Source organism: Beta vulgaris, chromosome 7, assembly GCF_026745355.1.
Source record: "Beta vulgaris subsp. vulgaris cultivar EL10 chromosome 7, EL10.2, whole genome shotgun sequence".
Classification (NCBI taxonomy): Eukaryota; Viridiplantae; Streptophyta; class Magnoliopsida; order Caryophyllales; family Amaranthaceae; genus Beta; species Beta vulgaris.
This window is the reverse complement of record NC_079208.1, coordinates 3,672,292-3,699,999: the sequence shown is the minus strand read 5'-3', so window position 1 is coordinate 3,699,999 and position 27,708 is coordinate 3,672,292. Positions and strand designations below refer to the sequence as shown.

The window sequence follows — 27,708 nt, the reverse complement described above, 5'->3', positions numbered from 1 at the left end:
TTCAATTAACAGACACCAAAATTATTGGACACAATCGATAATTATATTTTTATGACCAATTTTTTTCCATATTCGATTGCTTTTGGCGGTCGGTCAAAGTTATGTTTATCATAGTGGATATTTTTAAAATAAATGGGAAACTCTTATGAAGAAGTATTAGAATTTAACATATAAATCTAAGCTGCTTAATCCATGAAAAATTCTCTAGATATTTTTCAAGTATAATTGGATAATCGGTAATATTTTTGGGTTTAGGGTCAAAGTTAGCTAGGAGCATAATAACAATTATTCATTATAGGTCTCAATTTAGTTTGCACAAACAACTGAATTGAAAGTCAAAATATAAAAATCAAAAAAGTGAGGGTGTAGGGTATGTAGTGGCTGATTAAAGATTTTGGGTGAAGGTTGACACATTTTATTGATAGTATCGAATACCAAAAAATATCAAAACTACTAATTAAATTAAGATGTTACAAAATGTTGGAGCTTGAGTTCTAGGTCACCACATCATTGTGAAGTAGCTTCAAACTATAAAGTTACTAAATAGAGATGGTAGGCTCTTATAGAAAAACCCTAGTTTATCTCCCTTCTCTATCCTCCAATGAGAACCCTCGCTCACTTTGTTCTTCAACTTCGAAGATGCTACTATTTCGTTCAGTGGTGGTAAGTCCAAGTTTCTATTCTGGCTAGTTGTTTCTTCATTGATATATAATCACCCTTTCTCTGGATTTCTTCTCGAATCTACCTAATTACCGGGCTCTTTCTCTCTTTTTATAGCAACACAAGATGTAGTTCAATTGACATTAGATTGTTATATACTTAAAGTTGCAATAATAAGAATCTTATTTGTGGTATACATGTTAAAAACAAATATTCCTAGTATGTTACAATGATAGACATTTTGATAAAATACCGCAATGATTCAGTGGATAAAGGGTAAGTGTGCTTTATTCTTAGATATGGTTCATTATTTTATAAGGACCTGTGATAGATGTCATATGGCTTTCTGTTAATTGGTTTTATCTTTCCCTTAAAAAAGGATGGTATACTCATACCATATCAAGGCATTTGAAACACACATCTATGATGACAACTAAATTGTGACGAATGAAATAATACTTAAAATCGTCATAGTTTAGAGTGTATACGAAGTTCACCATAAAGTGTAGCAACTCTTACCTCTGATGTATCAGTATTGCATACTTAATATATATGTATAATAAGGTGAGGAGAAATCTTGACAAGTTGGGGGAAATAATTAAAGGGGATTCCAACTTGCCTAAGGCGAGAATCGATCCCAAGACCTCTTGGAACCGAGAGAAAAGTTCTAACTATAAGATATCTCTCACTCTCATCCATTTCATACTTAGTCCGATTATTTCACCATATACCCCCAAATACGAAATTCACCATATACGCTCAATGTTTCTAAAAACGTTCATCAAATATCCTTTTTTTAACGGACGTTAACTTACCATTAGCGTTATTTACAATTTTTATTATAAACCCCTAAACCCTAACGCCTAAACTAATCCCTAACTCTAACCCTAACCCTAATCCCCACTGCCCCTCACCCAGCCCAGCCCCTACCTCATCCGCATCCCCCTCCTCTCCCTCCCACAGGCCAGCCCGCACCCTCTCCTCCTCTCTCCCGCATCCCCACAACCCCTAAAAAATCAAAAATCACCAACCCCCCCTCCACGTACCCCCTAAATTCATCGCCATTGGTCGAGGTTTACATGTCCCTTAAAATTCTCTCATTCTCCCCCGTAGGTGCCGCTTCGGCTTAGCAGCAGCTACAGTTTCAGAGCTACAACAGCTACAATTTTCGGCTTAGCAACGAATTTTATTTTCGCAGCAGCATCTTTAGATTTCTTCGTTAGAGTTGACTCAGGTCTCAAAGCTGTAGACTTCGAAATGTCTATGTGGTGGTGGACTGGGGAATTCGAAGGGGAGGGGAGCAGGGCTGGGGAATTCAAAGGGGAGGGGTGGGGGTGGGGGTAGGCTGGCAGGGGAGGGGTGGGGATGGGCTGGTAGGGGGAAGGGTGGGGGCTGCACGGTGGAGGGGAGGGGAGGGGAGGGGAGGGGAGGGGTGGAGCGATGGGCTAGGGGGCTGGCAGGGTGGAGGGAGGGAGTGGGGATGGGGGATAATAGGGTTAGGGTAAGGGTTAGGGGGTTATGGTTCAGGGTTCAGGGGGTTAGGATTAGGGTTTAGGAGTTTAGAGGTTTAGGGGTTAGGGGTTAATAATAGCAAAATGGTAAATAAAGCTAACAACAAGCAAGTTAACGTCCGTTAGAAAAAGGGTATTTGGTGATCGTTTTTGGAAACTCATGGGTACATGATGAATATCTTAAACATTAAGGGTATATGGTGAATTTCGTGATTTGTCGGGGGTATTTGGTGAAATAACCGTACTTAGTATATGAGACATACATATTCTTGCATAATTATAAGGCCTATAGTGTTTATCCATGTAGTATTAAAAGTTACCCTCCTCTTTGCAACAGATGATATTACACAGTAAGAAAAAGTTTTCATATATTTCGCGAGTGCATTCATCATACATCTAGGTGTAACATGTGCATTTTATACTCACTTGAAGGTTTTAAACGAACAATGAGCAAAAAATAGCCTTGGATGTAGTATGCTCATGGTACACCATTATGATAAAAAAAAACTTGTATAATCTATTCATGGGTCTTGTATAACAAATTAATACTCACTAGATTATCCTATAAGGGTCCCATTTAATTCAACTTATTTTGACTTATCTTATCATTTATGAATTTATCGAATCGAAATTTATTTTATTTTATCTAAAGTTATCTTATATTATCTGAATTTTCTTTTACAATAAGTTAAAATTAAGGAAAATTTGTTACAAACCACCTTATCTAACCTCTTTTGTGAGAAACCACCTTTTTAAAAAATTTGGTTAATTAGCCACCTTTTTAGCTCTTTTTTTTTGTTGGAAGCCACCTGTTGCCGAAAAATAGGCATTGACTGATGATTTCCGGCATTGACCATCACGTGCATGGCACGTGATGTCATAACACCCTTCTTTCTTCCTTTTTTTCCCCGAATTTCCCCTGAACCCATTATCATCCCTTCATCTCTCTCTTTCTCTCTCTCTTGAGCACCTCAATCTCTTCCTTGTACCCCATTGTAACAACAAATCATTTTGTTCAAACTCTTCATTTCTAAACTGATCATTCTGAAATCAAAAATCAATCCTAAAAGAAAAATTTAAGGGAGGAAGATGCTAGCAGAAGAAAGGAGAAGAGTGAAAGTGGAAGAAATGACGAAAATCTGATGGTCGACGCCGGAAAATCGAGGTCAACCACCGGATTCCGGCAAGTGGTGGTTTTCAACAAAAAAAAGAACTAAAAAGGTGGCTAATTAACCAATTTTTTTGTTAAAGGTAGTTTAATTTCTTACAAAAAAATTGGTTATAAAAGGTGATTTCTGACAAACTTTCCTAAAATAAATTCAACTAAACATAGCCTAAGGATCAAAAAGTGTAATAATACCATCATTGAATAATTTTTTTTAGTCTAGTTGACTTATTGTTTCACTCAATCAAAAGTCTTCTTTGTACGGACACACGCAATTCAATAACCATATATTTTTCTTCTTTATTTTTAACCTAAGTTTTTTTTTCCACAAAGCGTGTGTTCAATGCAACCTATATCCTGAAGTACTATGACTACTTCTAACGCATATTTTCTCAGAAAATTCTACATCCTTTCTTATTCGGTCCATCTGTCAAGTCCATGTTATTTTATATGCCTAACTTGCGCCACCATGAATAGTAATCTTGCACATTCATTTTGTTTGCATACATTATATAATGTGTATATATACGTAAACAAAGTTACATTGTTCTAGCTTACCAGAAAAGAAACCCCATAAATAAGAAAAACAATAATGGCTGATGATGAAATATTGCAACCACCTGGATTTCGATTTTATCCAACTGAAGAAGAGTTAATATCATTCTATCTTCATCAAAAGCTTCAAGGAGGAAGACAAGATATCGATCGTGTTATACCATCTGTTTATATCTATGATTATAATCCATGGGATCTTCCAAGTATGTATTAATTAATTAACCTTATGAATAATTCTTCAATTTTTAGAATTGGTTTGTATAGTACTTGTCATTTTGTTATGTTTCATAGAATATAATTTTTTAATTTCCCTTTCTATTTCAGGTTTTTTTCTCCATATTGTGCATTGATTAGATGATTACTAGTAGTACTAACTAGTTAAGAAGCAATAGGTAATCATAAGAGGAAGAATATTAAGCTAGTTAAGCGACCAATGAGCCTAATTTATCCATGATATAAGTTGACGTATCCCAAAAGTATCTAGTCCAAACTTTAATTTAACATGCTATAATTAGTAAATTAAAGTTTTCTCTTAAATTTTTTCTAAAGTTAGGTGGTATGCCACCATATGCAATACTCCCTCCGTTTCATTTTAATCTACACACTTACACTTTTCACGCATGCCAATGCAAAACTTTGAGGACATATATCTTTAGTTTTGTATTTGTAAAAATTATAAAAAGTACATATTAATAAAATACATGTTATGATGAATCTAACAAGATTTCACATGATCATATTTTCATCCGCTTATAACTCACAAATGATGGTCAAAGTGAAATTTGTGAATAGTGTAAAATGTCAAAGTGTGTAGATTATTATGAAACGGAGGGAGTACTAATTACTACAAGTTACGACTTCACTTGATTTAATTTTAATATTTTTACTAACTTGTAAGGATTAATAAACATATTTTTAGTGACGGAAACTTATTTTACTTAATAAAAACTTATTAGACTAATTTAAATCTAGTGCATTCTCCTATGCGATCTACATATGTTCATATAATTAATAGATTATTGCTGATTAAAAATAATTGTCATCTCTCTCTTTCTCTCTCCCCCTCTCTATATATATATTGTAGTTAAATTGAAGTGAACGGGCCTAAATTTTGTATTAAATATCCTTATATTAGATTAATTGTGCGATAGATCTGGGATTATATATGATGATGTAGAGAATAAAAAATTTATGGTTTTTGAAATGAATAAGAGAGCTATTGTTGAAGAATTTGTTTTCCTATCATTTCAATGAAAAATTAAGGATAAGTTATTAACAAACGTCCTACCTTTTGATAGGAGTATAGTTCTTACCATCTACTAAATGGAGAATCATAATAGTATGACAATAGGTTAAAATATAAATGAAACATGAACCCTAATTTACTCCTCTTTTCTCTTTGAAATAACAAAAACCCTAATTTGTTTCTTTATTCTTTAGGTTTGAAATTTCTCTCTCTAAAAAAATAGATCATATGCATTGCAGAATTATCAGGAGAGGAATGCAGGAGTGATCCACAGCTGCAAGAATGGTTCTTCTTCATACCAAAACAGGAGAGAGAAGTTAACGGAGGACGGCCGAACCGCCTTACGACAACCGGCTACTGGAAAGCAACCGGCTCTCCAGGGTATATATACTCTTCTTTTGATAATAAACCTATTGGTGTAAAGAGGACCATGGTTTTCTACCGTGGAAGAGCACGTAGTAGATCAGGCACTAAGACTGAGTGGAAGATGAATGAGTATATGCCTGTTGAAGATCATCCTTCTTCATTAACTAATCCTGCTCCTTCAGTAAGTTTTTTTTTTTTTTTTTTTATAGTTTATACATATGTTTGGTTTTACATTAATAATAACATCATTATAGTTGTTTTTTTTAGCATATTCTCATTTTTCATCCTAGTAAATAAAATCCACATATATGGATCAATTGATGTGTGTTAATTAGTACTCCTTCCGTCCTCTATTAGTTTACCCCTTTTGACTTTTGACACTATTCATATATATAACTTTGACTATCACTTGTAATTTGTATTTAAGGAAAAATATAGTCATGTGAGATCTTGTTGGATTCGTCTCAATGTGTATTATCCAAATATCAACTTTTTGTAATTTTTGCTTATCGAAAATTAGAGATATTAAGGTTCAAATTAGTATCTCGGCAAATGTACCCCAAAGAAAGGGGTAAACTAATAGAGGACGGAGGGAGTATTTATTATCATATATAAAGGGTAGAGATTAAAGAAATTTCATGTTTTGCTAAAATATGTAATATGTAAAACATTTAATCAGAAGTAGAAAAAGCTTAGGATAGTTATTCATCAAAACCAAAGTTATAAGTCTTCCATAAGACGGTAAATCAGGGGCAAAGTCAGGATTGATTGTACGTAGAGGGGCCAGTTTAACAAAGAATTCTAAATATGAATGGGGATCAATTTACCAATAAAATAAGATACAACTGTTGATTACCATGATTTTCTTCAAAGCTATGTTGGGGTCTACAGGGGACATGACCCTCTTAGGCCCCAACGTAGCCTTGCCACTTGTAAACCATTAGATCATGGTAAGGCCAACTTATTTTATACCTTAGAAAGGTTACTTTGTAAGTTAAAAGGTTCACTTTTAAACAATGAGTCACCTTAGCTCGTATTTTAAAGGAGTCACTTGTCATTCTACCTTAAGTGACCTTTTATGATAAAAAGTTATCCTCGTCTTACCGTATATTATGGCAAGACGGTCTTATATGAGATTTTGTAAAAACTATATGATGAATTATTATACAATGAGGCATGTGGGATATTTTTTTTTTTGATAATTCGAATTTCATTAATTATCAAAAGAGCTTAGTACAAAAAAAATCTTAAAATTGAGAGTTAATGGTATACTTCGTTTCTCAATAAGTGAAATATAGAGAAAGTGTGAGAATATCAAGGAGTGTAGAGAAAGAAAACTGAGACCACAATAAAGTAAAGTAATTTAAGTTAACACATATTATTCCTAGTAGATAGTTCATTTCGTATTAGTTAACACATACCATCTTTGTTTTCTTTTGTTGTTTTTATTTTTCTTTTTGGTCTGTTTTGAAAAGTTAAACATACTTTGAATCTTTTTTATTTTGGGATTATTTCTCTTTCGCTTGTATTACCCTTACTAAAGTTACTATTCGCTACTTTTTGTTCTAAAAGTGGATCCATAATATCTTCATTTCTCTAACTATTCGATCTACCACGCTTTCAATCTCTTAATTTATCAAAAAGCACAAAAAGTGTACATAAAATATTAAATGCTTACCAAGATTTTTTTCACATAATGGGCTCCTGAATTTTTCTCTATATTTCAAATAGGAAAAACAAAAATAAACATAAAGAATACGAGTTAAAATTCATATTATATCTAGGTTTTCATCGGCGTAGTATTCAGTTAAACATAGTGTGCTACTGGATTTTTTTTTTTCACATAGTGTGCTCCAATATTCTATGTTTTAATTAAGATTCAATTAAATCAACAAAGTTAATCTATAAAGGTAAAGGGCTAAGATTTCAATAATTATAGTTGCTACAATTTTCTTGTAGCCATTGGACAATCGATAGTGGTGCTTCGACATCTAGTTGTTTGTAGAATTTAAAAGTTGGCAGAAACTTTGGTGATCCGACACCACTGCTAATAAACGTCTTGTTTCACGTATTTATTTTCTGGTGTTCTTTGGTGCGAAACAAGAGGGGTCGGGTATATCATATGTTTCCAGTTTTTATAAGGGTGGAGAATCATTCTCATAACTTGCTTGAAAAAAGGAATTATTTTGTGTTTTCTCAAGTCAAATAAAATTAACCTACAAACTCTTGCTGGATTGTTTCTTGTTAACAACCAAAATTCAATTTTTTATTCTTCTATTTCATAAGTATTACCAAGATACTAGTTGTTCATTGTTATTAGTGAGTCGGTAAATAACTTATAGAAAACATATGTATCTTAAATGTACTTGAAAGTCATTTATTTGGTCACTCACTATTATATCCATACACATGTCTAACAGTATATTGTTTCATCTATCTTCTAAAGGGAAAATGTTAGGTATAGACACAAGGAGACGATTGAGAAAAGAGAGTGAAAAGAATGAGGGACAACATTAAATAGGTAGTAACTTCGTTCATTTGGAATAAATTGAAACTATATCTAAAAGAACATAGCGTTGGTCGGATAAAGCTACAATATATTTACAAGTGAGTAGATTATCGACCAGAAATAGACAATTAAAAAATTATTATTTTTAACTGAGTTGTAATCCATTATATAATATATTTCATACACATAGCATATCTCAAGAGTCGAGAAAGTTTCATCACTCCATGTGAATTCCAAGTAGTTTCGCATGCAAGATGATGATACCTTGACAAAGATTAGATTAACCTAGTGTAGTACTTGTGAGGATCTTTCTTGTAAGGGATGAAAATCGAATCCTCTGTTATAGAGTTGAAATGAGAGTTTTAAAATCACTAGACCAATCTTGATCGTCGAGCCTTGTAATCGTATTGGTATTAAAAGTGAAATAGGTTAATATTTACAGATTGGAATAACTAACGTAGTAACAATTCTTGTCGTTATTGCTCAAGTTTCACGTCAACGCGAACCTAAAGTCCTAATGGTATAGAAGAATTAAATTCTCATGTCGGTCCATACTCTGTAGTCTATATACAACTTGAAATGACCAACTTGATCTTGTCCACGTAAGGACGACCTAGCCTTTTCGGTGCAAGACCTTTTAACTAATTTTCAACGAAACTTTTAAATTTTGTCTCCAACCTAAACTTCCCCGCAAAAATTTTGTCTGCAAAAATTAATAAATTCCCATACTAAATTCACCGAATTTACGCTGAGAGTACTTAATAATAAAGAGTTTGTCTTGTAAGAAACCGCCTACTTTTAAAAAGAGAATTAGTTCAATAGTAATTAGAATGATTTCTTTCGATGACTAGTTTAATCTATTTAGTAATTATGTCTACTTTTATATTAAAATTAGGCCGTTTCTTTTAATAATTTTTGAATAATGATAACTTATATTTATATATATTTACAATTGTAATAATTCTTAATAAATGTTACTTTTATTAGGAGTTCTTTGTTCGTTCGTAAAATTATTTTGTTTTGTAGTATCACTTTAGTTGAAATTACATTCACTTTAAATATGATTAAATAATAATTTATACTAATTTAAGGCATTTTTAAACAAGGAACAATTTCATGTACCTTTTAAAAAAATTCTATTGATGGAGGTTAACATAAATTCTAATTTTGGCAGCTAAATGGCGACTTCACAGTATGTCGAGTGTACATAAAATCAAAGTGTTTACGAGCATTTGATAGACGACCAGCTCCACAACCGATAAATAGACCTTCATTATTAGGTCATCATCATGAAGTTGATCTTGGTCAACCAAGTTCATCTAATCAACATCATCTAAATCAAGCTCAACAACCCCCAAGAGTGGAGATAAGAAGGTGCAGATCAAGTGAGAGTTTTTCATCATTAGAGGATAATCAAGTTATTAACAACAATAATGATCCCAATCAAGCAGCTAATGACGAGCAAGACAATAATTTAGACATGGAAATTGAGCCACAAGGACCTCTTTGGGAATGGGATGATTCTTGGATAAATTGGTACATGATTTGAAGGAAGACATTGGTTCTCGTTTGAAGATTGACAAATAACTGCATCACACTTTCTGGATGATAAGAATGATGTGCATGGATTCCTAACCTAAATTTTAATTGGCAATATTAACAAGCTTTGGCAAGATTGTACGAATATTAAACTATTATTAATCTATAATTTTAATCTAATAGGTGTTAGACTGATTTTGAAACTAATGTGTTTGTAAAATAAGATGTTCTTGTAGTTATGAAACTCAACAATGTATTTAGTTGTTTTATGCAATCTAACATCATACATATGTAGGAATTTATAAGTACTATAAAGCGGAATTTCATGAATCAAATTCATAAGCACTTAAATCAGGATCACATGCATATACAATTAAGGATCACATACAAGTTCAGAAATAACCTTTGTAGCGTGATTTCCACAAAGCTTGAATAACCCGGATTGAGAACCTCAGATGTGATTCCTCTACTTAGTCCACCAACCCAGATCAACACTCCACCAATGCTAGTTGGAAAGGAAGAAAACTTCTTCTTTGGTTTCTTGGAGTATAACGTGACTTTTGAAGAGAGAGAATAGGAGAGAGAAAATAATAAGAGAATAAAACTGACTGTTTTCTTTTCTGCCTAACCCAAATATATAAAAGTATTTAGGTCAGATTTCTCTCCCCTTTTCCTATCTCTTGGCCGCCACTAGGGCCCTCTTGGGCTCTAGGTTTCTTTTGTTGATCCAAGTTTAATGTGTGACCTTGTAGGATCCGTTATATTGGGCTTCGGGTTTATTTATTTACTAATCCGAAGTTCTATAGCTTTCTCTAGCAAGACGTATAGACGACCCAATATAACGAACTTATTATCTCTATAATACGATCCATTATATATTAGTAATTGCATTTAAGTCGAGGACATAAATCCTTCAACATATATTCTCACCCCCTTCCTTTCATGCTCCTCTTCACACCCAATACAAAACCTTCCATTTTCTACCACGCACCGTCATTTGCTAGAGTATTTTTCCATCACGATTATTGATCAAAACATAGTAGATATGGTTTAATTGGAATACTTGGGGAAATAAGTGAATAACCCTAATTTCTTGTAAGATTGGAGGATACTCCCTTACGGAGGCTATGCTTATTATTTATGATATATAACCTAGAGTACAAGGAGACTTAATTACTATAAATACATAAGAACAAGTTATCCTTGGTACGAGATACAGAAACACCAAGGAAATAAGATAAAGGATCAAGATCCTTCATTATGAACTGATAAATAAGAAGAGCAATGATACGAGTCCTGAGATCATCAAACGAGCAATAAGTAAGGATGATGTCATCAACATAAAGGAGAAGATAAGCAGTATCTGAGCCCCGTCTAAAAATAAATAGAGATGTATCACACTTAGGGCTGACAATGATGCGAGTCGAGCTCGAGTTTGACTAAACTCGACTCGAACTCGAAAACTCATACTCAAACTCGACTCGACTCGAAAACTCGCGAGTTTCAAATTTTCAAGCTCGAACTCGAAACCTAAACTCGAGCTCGTTTTAAGCTCGAACTCAAACACGTTTCAAGCTCGAACTCGAACTCGTTTCAAGCTCGAACTCGAACTCGAACTCGTTTCAAACTTTTTGGTCATTTGATATAGTTCTATGTTTTATAGAAGAAATTCTTTACTTTGCTCTTTGGTCATTTTATACCCTTTTTTTTCATTTTTTCAAAAAAGAAAAGTACAAGTATTTTTATAGGAAAAAGTAAAGTTAAAATTTTTGAAAAAAAGTAAAAGTATATATATATATATATATATATATATATTTTAAATTTTATCGAGTATCTCACGAGTTTCTCGAGTCGAGTATTGAGTTGCTCGACTCAACTTGTTAACCTGTCGAGTCGAGTTCGAGCTCGAGTCGAGCTCACTCGAGTCGAGCTTTGACCGAGCCGAGTTCGAGTATCACTAGCTGTCTCAACTCATTGCCAGCTCTAATCACACTTGCTCTTTTGAAAACCCAAAGAGAAAATATAAGTCGCAAGCTACTGATACCAAGCCCGAGGGCCTATTTAAGACCATAAAGAGACTTTCAAAGAAGACACACATGCTTAGGTTTGTCAGGATGAACAAAGCCGGCCGGAGAGTGATGCAAGTAAACATTCTCTTGATGAGCACCATGAATAAAAGCATTCTTCATCTAATTGATGAATGGTTCAGTGCCTGGAAACTGTGTAACTTAACACAATATGAATCGTAGTAGGACGCACTACCATCGGACTAAATGTTTCACCAAAATCCACTCCAACCTCCTGACTTTTACCATTAGCCACTAAACAGACTTTATCACATTCAAAAGTACCATCTGATTTCTCCTTGAGTGAAAATCCATAAGCAACGAGTAATATTAGCATTTGGAAGGCGCATAACCAATCACAAGTATAAGTGTCAATCATAGCATTATATTCATCACACATGGCTTTGTACCAGTTAGGATTATCAATAACACTCAAATGAGAACGAGGAATATGAGATATGTGAGGAGGGGCTGAAGTAAGTAGAGCAAGGCTAGCATATACTTAGAATTGGGATTGGAAATGCTGGATTGGGAACGAGTTCGCATAGAATTGACTGATTAGGCGAGCTAGATAGTAGGCAATGAAGAGGAGGGGAGACAAAATTGGGCTTGATTATGCATCAGGGGCCCAGACGCTGGTCCAGGAGAGGGTGAACATGAAAGTTGAACCGGAGAGGAGGGAGAATGGGGGGGTCTGATGGGCTAGGGCTGCAGAAGTTTTAGTAGGTCTAAGATGGCCAGCACTAACACCCACACTAGGTGAGGAAGAAGTCATGCGCTGGGCTTACTGAACGGACCCCATAAGATTAGTTTTGGGCCACTATGGGCATGGAATAAGAACGAATGAAAAGAGGGCAGGAATCAGACTCAAAGTCAGAAACCAAAAACTCATAATCTGAAGGTTTGGATGTATAATGTAGAGGAATTAGGAAAAGTAAATTCGTCAAAAATAGTGTCGCGAAATAATTACTTTATTAGTCTCAAGATTAGGACACCAATATCCTCTATGAGAAAGGGGATAACCAAGAAAAACGCACGGAGTAGAGCGATGACTCATTTTATATGGAGAATTGAAAAAAAAAAGATTAGGATAACAAATACAACCAAAAGTGCGAATATGATCGTAGGAAGGTGCTTTGTTAAAAAGAATGTTTGGAGTGAGGTTATAAAGAAGATGAGTAGGACGAAAGATTCAACACAATAGGAAGGGGGAAAGGAACCACAAAATAAGATATCACAACGATCAAAACGAAAAATATTAATAATAGTCCTAATTATACGTTCCGCCTTGCAATTTTGAGGAGACGTGTTAGGACATGAATGTCGCCAAATCATGCCATGGATGAGAAAAAACAAAGTGAAAGGATCATTATCATATTCACAACCATTATCACATTGTAAAGCCTTAATAGAAATGCCAAATTGAGTTTTGACATAATAATGGAAGTGCACAAAGGTAGGGAAAACATCGATTTATTTTTTTACAGGAAAAATCCACAAATGATGAGAATAGTCTTCAAGAAACAACAAATAGTAACGAAATCTTAAATGACTACAACGAGGATAAGTAAATAAATCAGTATAAATAATATCAAAAGGAGCATAAGTTGTAGTTAAGGAAACAGAAGAAGAAAGACGACAATGAAATTATTACATTGAATGAAATTATTTTTCTTAAGAAAACTAAGAACTTGATCTCCAGGATGATCCAAACTATGGCGCCAAACTTCGAAAGAGAGAGCGGGTAATGCGAAAGTGGCAAGATGATAATGATGAGGATGACACGGGATAGAGGTTACCCACACTATTGCACCTAGTTAAGATTTTTCCTGTCTGTAGGTCCTTCACCAAAAAACTAGAGGAGTCAAATTCAACAGACACATAATTATCAGAAGTGAGATGACGGACTCAGACAAGATTTTTAATGATATTAGGAGCATAGAAAATATTATTGAGAGTGATGAACAGATTAAAGGAAGAAAAACATTAAGTGCCTGAACCCTTAACCGGTATTTTAGAACCATCACCACCTAAAATGCGAGAATTAAAATTATGCCAATTGACAAGGGATGAAGTAATACATGTATTGTTTCGTAAGATGAGCCGCAGCGCCAGTGTCCATATACCAGTTAGAATTCGGAGGTGGAAGAGACAAAGCATTGAAGAATATGGGCAATTCAGTGAGCTAAAAACTGCATGGGGTAAGCAAGGCCTGTTGTTAGGTCGTGCGAGAGGAAGTTAGCATTGGGCTCAAGCCTCAAAACACCCTACTGTCGTTGGCGCGCCTGAGATCTTCATAAAGCAGGAGCTTGGGAAGGATATGGACGAGGGGGTAATAAACTGGATGGGCTTGAGGATAAGTCCAAGGAGAAAAGAAAGCTGGTTGGGCATGAGGAGTTCTTTTATCACGCCCATGATGATGATTTTGCCCAGTTTTATTTCCTCTGTTTTTGCCTTTATGCTTGTCATTTCCATGTTGCTTACCATAACCAGTACGATGGTCACCACTACCAGGAGAGTGGGACTGTTGTCGGGAGGATGACTCGCCGGTGCCGGCGAGGAGCACCGTGTTAGAGGGAGTGATGGTGTTTCAGCAGCCAGCAGGTTGGTACCTGCTAGGTCTAATAAAAGATATAGGAGGTCATACTTAGATCCTCTATAGAATAATCAAATAAAAGTTGGTACCTATAAAAGATAATGGTCGATAGTTGAATCCCATGACGTCAATTTTTCATAATATATATATTATAGTACAAGGAGACCTAATTACCCTAAATACGTTGGGCTAATTATGTATACAAAGATACTGGACAATTTACAATATATATACTCTAATATTTCTATTGATGCATAAATTGCAAAAAATTAGGAGAAATTATGGAGGGAATCATAAATTACCTTGGTCGAATCGGGTTGAATTGTGATGGGCAATACTTGGATTGCAAAATCAATAATTATTTGGAGGACTTAGATGAGAGAAGCTAAAAAAACGATAGCACAAAATGGAAAAGAAATAGTGAAGCAGGATTGTTTGTACCGTAACTAGGGAAACATGTGGAAATAGGGGGGGGGGGGTCAAGTGCCTTTCTCAGTAGTCAACGTCAGAAGTGGGTTGGTCATCGTTGGAAAACTAGGTAAGGTTCATCGCACAAAAAAAATAATTTAAGGTTTTAATTTGCAAACAAAGTTATGAAAGGTTGTTTTTGAGAAGAAAAAAATTATAAAACGTTGATTCTCGCAAGTCATTAACTCAGTAAATGCCGGAAAATATTGGTTAATACCGGAATAACATCATCAGATTTCTTCTAACTGTTGTTTAGGTTTAAGATTTCTCTTGACAAAAAAAAAAATTAAAGGTTGTTGCTAACATAAATTGTTTATTAAAAAAAGTTTTTAATAACAAAAAGTTGCTTATAAAAAGTTGTTTCAGACAAAAAATTTAATAGAATTACATGTTGACGATGCTGACAGTTAAGATAATTGTAAGGTCCCACATATGAAGTTCTCTTTTCTTTTTTGTGCAAAGGACAAGATGAACTCATGGATAGATTACGACCTACATGCACCTAGATGAATACACTCCTAAGGAAAAACATTGGTGAGAAAGAAAATATCTCATCACTTTAAGCAAAACTTCATACGTTAGGAGAGAAAAACCAAAGGAAATCCATGAGATGATAAAAAAAATTACACGAATGACAGTAAGAGAAATCAGCTTAAGGTTAAATCTTCATGTAGGTATGAAGATAAATTGGAATAAATCCAAGTTTACTAAAACAAATTCAAGAATAAAGATATGTATTATTGGAAAATAGAATCCGTGAAATAAAGCCTAGATGGTTAGCAAATCAAAGATTATTTGCAAACCACGATAATGGATCTAAATTTTTGAGACTTTAGTTGATACATGAATTCCAAGGATGAAGTCAAATGATTCAGGATGAGTCTATACAAGAATTAGTTGTTCTGTTCCATCAACACCACACAACCCAAAATTTACATTTGCTGGACAAGAGGATTTAAATTACTCGACCCGTTTTATCTACCGGTAAAAAATCATATTACACAATTTTCTTCGAGCCAGCCAACAAATTACGAAAGCCTCTTGTTGCTATCAACTCTAGATAGCTCAATACTTTCTACCAATCATCATCAAGATTAGCACGGTGAAAGCACAAGACAGTACAGACAAATAAGAAGAAAGATGCAAATTCAATGAACATCGCTCCTGTTTGTATCAGATTAGCATGTCTAAGAATTATAGGAATTGCAATGCTTCCCACAGCAGAAAATCCCGTCAAGAACTTGGCGGCGTCTATCCAGCTGCAAAAATCAGACACAACAAGATAAAAAAAGAAGTTTACAGAGGCAAACAATATGCTTAAAAGATCATCTATCTTGTGGGTCAATCGCCATGTAAAACTGCCTAACTAAATTCTTACTATACATTTCATTCAGAGAACATAGATGAAATTAGCAGCAAAGTTTTCAAGCTATTCCCTCTATCTTATACCTAAATATGGTTGAGCCTTGAAGAAGAGAGCATTTGCTTTTTTATATCTTCTGAGTAAAAAGAAAAATTCAAATTATTCACTCATCAACTTAATTACTCTACAAATAATAGTGCAACTTGCAAGGCATCAAATCTTATGGTGTTCCAATTCCTCCGTACAGCATACAAGACTTTACAGGGACAAGATCAATTATCAATTGAGTTCCGGAAAAGGAGACAGCTAATTATAAACATGGCAAACTAGGTCTACCATTTCAAGTGGGATGTAGATATTCATAACTTCATCTTGCACACCAATACCTACAATCTACAAGGATCTTGTTAAGTTTCTGTGAAAATACATAGAATAGTAATTTAAGGTTCATATGCTCCAGGAGCTGTATTCAGTCAATCCACAAGACATGGGGGCGTTTGGTTGGGGGGTCTCAAGAAAGGGTAAGGGAAAGAGCCTTAATGAAACCCTTTTATGTTGTTTGTTTCACCACTTTAATGAAACCTTTTACCCTTTTTTCCTATTAGCTTACCCCCAAAGTCCTCTAGTTTGATTACCCCACCCCCCCAAGGGTTTTGAAAACCCTTACCCCAGCTGATTACCTAGCTCTCTCTCTCCTCTTGTGCACTGCCCCTTCAACATCACGTGTCTGCCGACGTGTTTGAACCCACGGTTGCTGACCTGACCAGTGCCGACATCGGACCACCGCGCCGGGTTGGGACCACCACGCCGTCTCCAACAACTCCAAATTCCGGCGAGAAATCTAAGTACCACTCATTTTTGTTCTGTTTTTCTTTCTTCTCCGGCGATACATGGTTTTGCTCTGCTTTTACTTTCTTCTCCGGCGAGATGTAATTTTGCTGCAGTTCCACTTTTTTTAAAAAAAAAACAAATATTGCAATGAAAGATTTGAGCACTGTAATTTTGCTGCACTTCTACTTTTAAAAAAAAAAAATTGCAATGAACGGAGCACTATAATTTGAGCACTGTTATTCGTGATTTACTTTTGTTGCACTGTTTTTATGGTGAGCACTTAACAGAATAGTTCTTCATATATGGAAGGATTCTTGTTCGTTTAGCAAAGTTCAGATTCACTTCCTCCACTTTTTGGCTTGAGTTCTTCATAACTTTCAATAAAAATAATGAGAATAGTGGGCATTTCTTTCTCAGATACGAGCCATCAAAACAACTACTTTTGAAGTTATAATCTACTCAAGTTACTCAAGGAAATGGTATTTTGATGGCTGTTTGTATATGAAGTTCAAAATAACTTGTATATTTTGAACTTCTGAAGTATATTATAACTTGAGTAGATTATAATTGGTATTTTGAACTTCAAATTATAAAATAATTTCAGTGAGTATAATTATAGGTCAAAATAACTATAATCTAATAAACTGGTTGATTCCCTTTGTTTCAAAACCAAACAGTCACAAAAGGAATCAGGGAGTATACCATTCCCTTTCAGGGTTGGAACCAAACAGACAAGGAAATTCATTCCTTTCCTTTCTCCATGTAACCCTTTCTGGTTTCCTTTCCCTTACCCCTATACGAACCAAACGCCCCCTCATTCTAGGCTCACCATCCTTTCCCACATAATTGTACCTGATAATGGTAACTGACCTTCCGAATAATGTAATGGAACTGGCCTAAGGGAGAGGAGTACTATTGTTAGGGCATTATAGTAGAGGTTAGCATGAAAAATATTAGGGAGAGAAGCAATCCTATATATACAGGAAACTAGAAGAGAGAATCATGCAAAATATTTGTGAGGTTCTTCTTAGCTTAATTAGAATCAAGCCTTTCGAATGCTTGAAATCTATCTTAAGTTCCAGTAATCTTCATTTTAGCAATTAAATTTCAGTTTCCTTTCTTAATCTGCTTTTTTAACTTGCCATAGAGATGTCAGTTCATTACAAATGGATACATAAACCACCACTATCTGAACGGGCATATATATATATAGCATAAGAGTAATAGTCTTACCCTCCACCATCTCGACTAACTAAGAACTGCGTGGATCCACCTCCAAAGAACAAGCATGGCATAGGGACCACCACATACATGAGAGCTACAAGCAACATAGCAAAAATCATCAACATGCAACTAAAAGTACAAAGAATTTTCTTCTTTAATGTACAGATGCAACACACCTGACAACAACGGCCACCAGTTACCATATATTGCACAAGCCTGCATCAAACCAAAGGAATTACAAGAAAAAACAAACAGAGACAGGAAAAATGAGATAATTGCTCGAAATAGATCTGGAAAGCTCTACAAGAAACTAGCGAGATAGATTGGACTAGAACTTACTCCAGTGAAATATAAAGCAGACCTATAAAAGAGATAAGACAATCTCTATGATTATTGACAGTGGACCAAGACTGCCAAGCTCTGCTTTGAATTACAATGGAGAAAAAAATATCCAAGTAGACTCCTATCAATTGTAGGGATGAAGGTACATATATCTAACACACACACCCCTCTTGTTACCCTTTCCCTACCATATATGGTACTTGGTTATGATGTGATATTATATGATAAATCAAATCCCTACAGCCTATAGACTGAAACAATTTCATTGCGATCAATGTAAGCAGGAAGATACCAGGCTAAAAATGACATGAATAGATCAGGCAAGCAAAACAAATTATTCTCAAAATAAACAAATTATTCAACTTTGAAGCATACAAGTACAGAACTACAGACTACAGAGTACAGACACAAATGCAACAGAATATCTGATATTCCAGGATCTGGAAAATTAGAGCTCCACAACTGCCATACAGATTAGAGAGGGTCCAACTGAATACTATGCTCACCAAAACCTTAAGACAATAAGGAAAAGAAAGAGTTGCACAAAATCCTTAAAAGCACCAAACTGCAGTACTACACTACTATTTACAAAGAAAAAACAAAAACATGTCATATAAAACCTTTCAAAGCAAGTTCAGAGAGATGGTACCCTCTCAATGAATTTGTCTAAAAGCATTTTATAACACCAATTTATAAAAACAACAATCTGCTACTGATTTCCAGCCAAAAGAAAAAGTTGATTCCCAGCTATTCTCCTCACTAATTCCCTTCTTTCTCACCTCTTCTCTCTCAATTATTCTTTTCCATACTCCTTGTACATCAAAACCGCAATTACAATTAAATTAAAGGAAGGAAGAATCAAAGGGTTCTCTGTTAATTTCTAACCAAATTAAAATTCTCCCATTCTGTTACAGAACGGTCATTCTATAACGAATTTTGAATTTGCCGTTCCACGAAATCTCGTTTTGGAACGCCATAATAGAAATCACAAACTTCTCACCGCGTTGTTCGTTCCGTAACGCGAACTCGCCGCGTCAGAACGTTTTTATCCCCGTTACATCCATTTTTTTTCAAATATTTGCCAAAAGTATGTTATGAATTAATTATATATCTGATGAAACATGGTATTCTGATAGATTTGATAACATATGTTGTAATAATGCTTCATAAACTAAAACAATGCAAATAAGCTTTGAACATATTAATGTGACGCCATGCCAGTCGCGATCCGTTCCATTCATCCATTACAAGCCACTTCCGCGACAACGCAAACGTTATCGCGATAGCGACCGCATCTGCGATTTTTTGCTCCCCGGTCTTCGCTACCATGATATTGAAGATGGAGCGCATTTCTCTTCACATTCCACCATGTCTTCATCATCCAAGCCCCAAACATCCTCACTAGTTGAGGGTTCCCTAAAAATGCTATAAATTACCCCCCACAAACTCACATTAGAGTTAGACTAACTAAATGATCTAGAAACCTCATTACCCCCAATATCAGAACCAAATTACTTCTCCGGTAGGTACTTCAGCCATGACAAATATGATAACATGATAGTGACTCTAATTTATCTTATCTCTTTGTCTCCAAGGAGATGTCAATCCATATTCAATCTTCTACCGCTAAGCTTCCAACTTGTGAATTAGCTATAAGCAACGAATGTTGTTACACTTTCTCATCCAAAAGTTCACTTCCTATCAAGGGTTCATATATTTTCGACTGTTAATATCCACTTCTAACAGAAACCTTCTAAGCCAAAATAAAGCTACAAAGCCCAAAAGCAAATAAAAACTTGACCGCTAATATTTCACCAAGTCTTAGAAGCTATCCATTTTGAGTCAGGCATATATTTAAACTTAAATGGCCTCTTCACCTCCAATGTTGACCCGAAGCAATGAAGGACTGGAAATGATCCCAAAAAAATGATCTATGGAAGACTAATTTGGTGGACATTTGCAAAATGTTGTCCCCATTTGGTAAAGTAGGAAAAAGGATTGAAAGAAGTTAAGCACTGAAACTCTTGAAGGCTAAACCACAAGTAAATTGTCAAACATATAAATTGATCAAGAAAGAAAAAAATAATGTATAAACTCCCACATTTCTGAAGTTGCCACTCTTTGATTCCCCCATCCCCCCCTCCTCCCATTTCGTCTTCTTATTAGTCTATCCTAGTTCTGTTTCTCATGGTCCTGCCTTCCTGCCATTTCCTCTCTCGTGCAAATTACCCAAATCTTTTCTCAACTGCCACCACAAGGGATAAGAAATTGCAAAAAATATATAACACTCAAAGGAAATAGGAATGCAAGTACAGAAATAATGTCCAGAACTTTATCTGCTGTTGTTGCTTGATGGCCTAAATTAGATATGGGTTCATAAGAAATAAACCCTAGAGTTTGTCTCTTATTTACATAAAGCTATAAAGTGATACGGAAAAAGAGGAAACTTGTGTATTACTACATGTATCCTAAGTCCAAATCAAGTAAGGTCATGCCAACACCAATATCGCAACATCTGAGCATCAAAAGAAATTAAAAACTTTACCAAGTACTGTAAGTACCAAATTGTAAAGTTTGGTAAAGCTAGGAAGTAATATGAAACAAGTTGAAACTTCATTGAACAAAAGAAAGGAGAGGATGGGGGAGGGATGGGAAAGATAGGGGATCCTTGGTCAGGGGTCATGAGGGGGGTCACCATTGCTCTATTTGCTGGTGAGGAGGAAGAGAAGGGAAAAGGTTGTGGGCCTTACGGATCATGAGGGAAAAAATGGAGGTGATCAGAACAAGGGGAAGGTCTTTTTTAAGATAACCTGTTTTTGTCTGCATATAAACAATTTCGACTATGTAAGGTAAAGATTGACAACATCTAGCATCACTTGCACCATCAATAGGATATGGGATACATGCAAACTTGTCAATATTCATATAAAAATTTATATTTTGATTATGTTCTTTATATTGCCCATCTTTACAACTGAATCCTGACAAATTAAGTACCACACAGCAGCTATACGCCTATACAAGCTGGATGCAGTGATCCATAAAGTTTATTCAGAAGATAGCAGTTAAGATACTAGCTTACGGTTCTTATATTCAATAATTTTACAGAATCATAGACGAAAAATATCATTATAGAGAGAAGGAAAATAAATTAAACTGTCCCATTATCCCATTTGAAAGTCAGTCAAGCTATCCCCAACACTGGAACTTCTGAATGTTCGTAAAAGCGGCATTTTCGTAATCAGAGGGCAAACCCCACTGTCCTGAAACGATCAAACAATCTAGTCCAAATGTCCAATACCCACAAAGGGATAAGTAAGAATGTGAAAGGGGTGAAGGCCTATCTATTAGTCTTCGCAGGATAGAAGCACAAAAAAAAACATGTACAAAATCCTTCAGCTAACTGCTAACAAGAAATTTGATAGGGTTCAAACAGGGTAACAAGGAAAGCACCAACTCCAGGGATTTAAATGCTAATTTGTTATAGCATATTTCCTTTGAACTCCATAGATTATCACACAATAACTACTATTAGTACAAAAACACATCTCGAGCTTACATTTAAGAAGCTCTAGGCAGAAAGCACAAGGCACAACAAAATGGTGACCCCGTTCCATCACACTTCCAAACGGGCAGCAAAGTGAAAGAAGAGCTCAGATGCACCCCTGAAGCCACCTCGGACAAATTTTCCCTCCTCGTAAACATATGTGCTCTAGTTATGATACTACAGAAATAAACCAGTTAACCCCACCCCTAAGGCCCTAATTACCTCATTTTTTTCACATACACCACAAGATTTCATCTTGGATAGGCCATGTTTTGTACATTTATTACTGTTGCAAAGAGGAAAGAACTTAAAACAGATCCAAAATGTACTCCTAATGTGATAAGGGGATCCTTCATTACTCCACACGTTCTAGCATAAGTTTTCATAGCCTTATCCATAAGGTATGCCCTTCTATGACATTGCCCACCAAAACAGCACTCTTGAATCTTGATACCTTAATATACACATCCTCTAAATTAATAATTATCATGCGCAGATCTCTTCTTTCTGCCTTACCCTGTAATATTTCATCATTTGTCTCATAGAATGTATGGCCTTAATGGTAGATCGTCCCAACATAATCCCAAATTTGATCTTCGCAATGCTCGTACAATTCTTCAATCTATGCTCTATCACTCTCAAACACATTGATCTTCTCTTTTCAATAGGTAAAATCTTCCTCTCTCTCACATGGTTTCTTGTTCTCAATTATTTTGTCTTCTATTGTTCTCTTCATCAAGCACACATTAACCAATCGTTCTACCTATACTTCATTCAAGCATTGAATAGAACATTCAAGAAAATAAGTGAGGCTACCAATATCTGAAAACACCATTCCGCAGCCACCACGTAAGTCCACTTTCACCAAGGTCGAAAACTTATAAGCTATAACAATAACCACACTCCCACTTCAACTTCAAGAAGTGTAAGGATGTTAACTGCCACAGCAAGATGTTTTCTTAAATGAGTAGAATATCAGCCTTCTACCTTCACAACAATGTACATAAATCCTAGCTGATGAAAATAGGTGGGAAGAAAATTTATAAGTTGGGGATCAAGTGTCTCTTACGTACAGCCCTATCGCCATGAGCCCCTTTGAGAAGTTAGCTGCCCAATGGGAGAGATTAGTTACAAACTGGACTTGCCTCCTACAAAATTCAACCGATTATCCACGTCTCTGAAATGTCCATTGGAGCTCAACCCTCTTCTAGTGCACTTCCTGCTTATCTATCCCAACTTAGAGTCAGAGGCCATACCAGCTCTGCCACATATGCGCAATGTCCCAAAAAAGGTTAGTCTCTCGCATGGAATGTGTTGCTCAAGTGGCACAATATACTTGATTATAGGGCACTTAAAAAAATTTCACCACTACACAACAGCACGACGTTTCCTGCTTTTCACCTTGGTCCAAGGTTAATATATTCACGGTGATGTCATAAATCAACCACACCCTATACATATGCAAGGTGCAACAGGAAATGACACTATGGTTAGTGCTAAGTAATTCTGTTAGGCATGGCCAGATGGTCAAAGGAGTGAAAGAATTGCGACTGAATTGAAATAAAATGGGAATGAGAGGAGAGAAAGTTCATTCGGTTGTGTGACTTCACCTTCAAGGAGCAATGTCAGACAGTTTAAATGTGTGGAAGCTTGTAATTAACCATTTCAGCAAGTTATCAAAATATATCTCTTCTTGTCCTCTATTCTTGGCCAATCTTCGATCTCATATTTCTTCTCTTCTTTAGCAGAATTATCCAGTTCATTACTTATGTACCTTACAAAAGGTGATCTCCACTTGGAGAACAGAATCATAGATATGAAATGAGATTTGACTACATATTGTAAAGCATAGATCATAGGATTTCTTATCATCTGACGTCTTGACAAGAGTTGCTCCCTCTTTCCCTCGCACCCTTCCCCATCTCCATTCTCCTATAACCATGCCCTTGATTGTTGTCCCAAGTTCTAACCTACAATATCCTCCAGTGTCACAATGGCTTGCCTAGTGGCGGATCTATATGGCCCTGCACGAGAACTTTCTCCCTATTTTTTCCAAAAAAAATATGGCTTTCAAGTAAAATATAAAAGCAGCTAAAACATTTATCTGAATAAGGAGCTCTATAAATTCAAGCGAAAATACCGAGACACAAAATACGAAAGTAAAACCATTGTGAGCATCTAGCATCCCTAATTTTTACCCACTTTGACACCAGGTTAAATGTGTAGTGGCGTTTATATATCAAGAGCCAACCAACAAATCCTAGCAAGCACACACATTTCTCTTTTCCATTCCCTATATCCTTTTGACTTTCAGTTTGGGTTGCGTGACAAACCAATAGAATCATTCTGATACATCCATATATATAAATAATGCAATTCTTTAAAGAAGCAAACAACTCGCATAAACACGAAAACTTACCAGTATCTGCAACATGATGCTCACTGAGGATGTAAATGCAAGCCCACAAAGGCTGCAAATGTATTCCAAAAGAACAATAAGTTCCACATTTTTGCAAAAACAGATACTTAAAAGAAGTACAAAAAGAAATCACACAAGTGTTTCAATACTTACACTGACGATTAAAGCGATAATCAATTGACAGCAAGCCAGATGCACAAAAAAAAAAAAAAGTCAGCACAAGAAGCAAGATAAATCAAAATCATCAATATAAGTACTCAGTAAACCCAGCATCAGATTTATTCAGCTAAGACTTCTGTTTGTTACCACTAACATCAATCAAAAAATTAAAAAACAAATTTGAAAAGGAAATCACACAAATTTTTATATATACTTCTTCAATCTTCCCCAATTTCTATAAAATCGTAAAATTGATGAAGTGAGAAAAACCCTAATTTCCTTCACCGCCCAATTCTGAACCATTCATATTTAGAACATTAAATATAAGCAATAATTACGCAAAAAAAACATTGTTTATCCAAGAAAATCAAATTCAGGATCAAAGTTTAGATTTTTCTTTTTAAAAAAAAAAAAAAAGATGACAGGATCAAACTTAATAAAATGAAAATTGAAATTCTAGTGGAAAGACAACAAAAAGTTAAGAATTGAACCTTCTACTGTCATCGCCATTGTTTCAGAGAAATGAAAAGCAGAGAGTGATCAACAAATTCGCAAGCTGAAATTCCAACTGAGGAAACGAAAGTAAAATGAAAAGTAGAGAGTGAGAACGTTAATAAGAACACAAAAAAAGATGGCCACAAATGTAGTAGTATGATGGTTTATTTTTTCAGTCAACACTCAACAACAATAACTCAAATGATAGATGGTAGAGCTGACCATGGCCCAGGTTCGGGCCAGGTCTAAAAAGTCCATTGGTCGGGCCGAGCTGAATTTTGTCCCAACTTTCGCTATTTCGGGTTAGAATGAGTAGGATTTTCGTGTCAAAATCGAACCGGGCCAAAAATAGACTAAAAGTCACTTATTGGCTTGTCCAAAGCAAAAGATGGGACGGGTCGGGCCCAGTCACATACCAATAAAGGCCAAAAATCGGGTCGGGACCGTGGGCTAGTTTGAAGTTGATCAGCTCTACTCAAATGTTGTAACAATTGACTTTTTCTTTACTCAGCTAAAGTTAAAATTGGACTTAAAAATTAATTTGTAAATTTTTTTAATGGTAAGAAAAATAATATTAGGAAACTCTCCGCTCGACGGGAATTCCTAACGCATCAGTCACAAGGATAGAAGAAAGTGAATAATTATTATCAAGAGTAACATTAAAAGTGACACATGTTGGTTATCCGACCAGCATTTCTTGAATTCATCATATGGAATGAATAAAAAAACTAATATATATTGTCAATGTATTATAGAATCTGTGATAATTTAGTGTTTGTTTGGTTTATCATACGAAATTACATAATTTGTGTATTTTCAAAATGAATGAGCTAAATTCATTTAATAAATATATATGAGAATTGAAAAGTGTTGTTTCGATGTTGACAAGGGAAGAAGATTTTCCATGAATTTCACTTGGAATGCACCATTAAGGCCTAAGGGACACACAACTACGCAAAGGCATACCACAAAGTAAAATGATCTTAAATTATTATTTTTTGGCCCCCTTTCGGAAACCCGTGGTAAGATGAATTTCCTCTGGGCTGCACTTGTACAGGGCCACTCACCCAAAGGCTTAAGAGTCACACAACTATGCGAGAGCGTACCACATAGTAAACATCTTCTTAGTTTTTTTTTTTTACCCTCTTTCGAAAACTTGTAGTGATGAATTTCCTCTAAACTGCCCTCGCACAAGGACTCTCACCCAGAGGCCCAACAATAAACTAAATTCATTTATTAAATTTATGAGAATTCAAAAGTGTTGTCTCGATATTGACAAGGGAAGAAGCATTTTTTATGAATTCCACTTTGAATGCATAATGGTTAAGGCCTATGGACACACAACTACGCAAGGGAATACCACATGGTAAACATGATCTTAAATTTTTTTTTGGGCTCCTTTCGAAAACCCGTGGTAAGATGAATTTTGTACGGGATGCCATCGCACAGGGTCACTCACCCAGAGACCCAACAAGCTCCAAACCCCTTCCTCCCAACAATATTGAAATATTGCTTCCACCAAGATTTAAACCTTTGTCTCCCATATGGGAGATAGGAAGCCATATCATTGGACTCAAGGGTCTTTGGTGGTAAACATGATCTTAAATTTAATAAATGAGCGGTAGAAAAATACATGGCATAAGTAAATATTGGCAATAAATTAGTTGACATAAGTAAACATGGAGAACAAGAATCAAGGTTGACTTGATTGGTGGGGACCTTCTTTTACCTTTGCGGCATGGATTCGATTCTTTCCCTTTACAAATATAGTATACCCATATTCGCCTCCTCCTCCAACTTGTAAGGGATCTTAATCTTACCTAAAAAAATATTTAAAAAAAACATGAAAAATTGAAACTATTTAAATTGGTATATCGAGAGAATTAGAATTTTTCTAGGAATTTTCATTTTCCACAAAATGTATGAACTTACTTACCTCATCCAACCTAGGTGAGGGAAATGCTCATGAGAAGTTACATTCCCCAAAATTTATTTATTTTTTTCAAAAAAAGTGTCTTTTGAAGGGAAAAGATAATTTATCAACTGAAAGTTGTAAAACATCTACAATCGATATTATAGTATAACAACTTGTTACACCAAATACTTTTCTTAGCAGTGAATTGTCAAGTGTCATAAATAAAGAAATAGAAGTTAAAAATGCACAAGCTTAAAAAGAAGTCATAGTTGTAAATCTCCAAATGGCTACAAAATGAGAATTAAAAGTTCAAATATAAAAAAACTGCATATCTCAATACCATCATACTTACATGCATCATTAACCACTGGGATTGGAGAGCAGGTACTAATATTGCGGATTGATGCATTTCAGTTAACAAGCCTGACGTAGCAAATCCATTGCAACTCCCATCAAAGGAGTAGTTCCCCACCCAAGAGCCACTTTACCATATTCCAAATTCAACGGTTTCAATAAAGCCCCTACGGTAGTAGGTTTTGAACGAGATCTAGAACTACCCTTTAACCATTCAGCCATGGATGCTTAGCGGGGATCCTCGTACATGGTGAATAACCAAATTTCCATTGAAATGAAATCTTCAGGATAAATCCATGCATGAATGCATTTAATTCAAAATAACTTACTTTCTAGATGATCTCTCTAAAAGAGGTGTAACTAACAATCTTTCTAGTT

General features: G+C 35.3%; 2 protein-coding genes across 2 annotated transcripts; one reads left to right on the top strand and one right to left on the bottom strand.

Annotated features, from left to right (window-relative positions):
• Positions 1-3,694: 3,694 nt before the first annotated feature.
• LOC104898318 (NAC domain-containing protein 90) lies at positions 3,695-9,758 on the top strand. Its single transcript, XM_010685374.4, has 3 exons — positions 3,695-4,094; positions 5,377-5,684; positions 9,187-9,758. The coding sequence occupies exons 1-3, from the start codon at positions 3,929-3,931 to the stop codon at positions 9,559-9,561; spliced, it is 849 nt and encodes a 282-aa protein (XP_010683676.2). The 5' UTR covers positions 3,695-3,928; the 3' UTR covers positions 9,562-9,758.
• A 5,640-nt stretch (positions 9,759-15,398) lies between these two features.
• Positions 15,399-24,927, bottom strand: LOC104898317 (vacuolar protein sorting-associated protein 55 homolog). Its single transcript, XM_048647942.2, has 5 exons — positions 24,561-24,927; positions 24,408-24,459; positions 18,276-18,315; positions 18,109-18,193; positions 15,399-15,940 (listed from the first exon to the last, which is right to left on the bottom strand). The coding sequence occupies exons 2-5, from the start codon at positions 24,420-24,422 to the stop codon at positions 15,757-15,759; spliced, it is 324 nt and encodes a 107-aa protein (XP_048503899.1). The 5' UTR covers positions 24,423-24,459; positions 24,561-24,927; the 3' UTR covers positions 15,399-15,756.
• Between the last annotated feature and the right edge of the window lie 2,781 nt (positions 24,928-27,708).

Excerpts from the sequence above, each read along its gene's own strand:
- LOC104898318 (XM_010685374.4), top strand. The coding sequence starts at position 3,929 with ATGGCTGATGATGAAATATTGCAACCACCTGGATTTCGATTTTATCCA. Across the intron at positions 4,095-5,376 it reads TAATCCATGGGATCTTCCAA|AATTATCAGGAGAGGAATGC; the intron begins GTATGTATTAAT and ends TATGCATTGCAG. Across the intron at positions 5,685-9,186 it reads TAACTAATCCTGCTCCTTCA|CTAAATGGCGACTTCACAGT; the intron begins GTAAGTTTTTTT and ends TAATTTTGGCAG.
- LOC104898317 (XM_048647942.2), bottom strand. Across the intron at positions 18,194-18,275 it reads CTGGTGGCCGTTGTTGTCAG|CTCTCATGTATGTGGTGGTC; the intron begins GTGTGTTGCATC and ends TGTTGCTTGTAG. Across the intron at positions 15,941-18,108 it reads GTTAGTCGAGATGGTGGAGG|CTGGATAGACGCCGCCAAGT; the intron begins GTAAGACTATTA and ends TGATTTTTGCAG.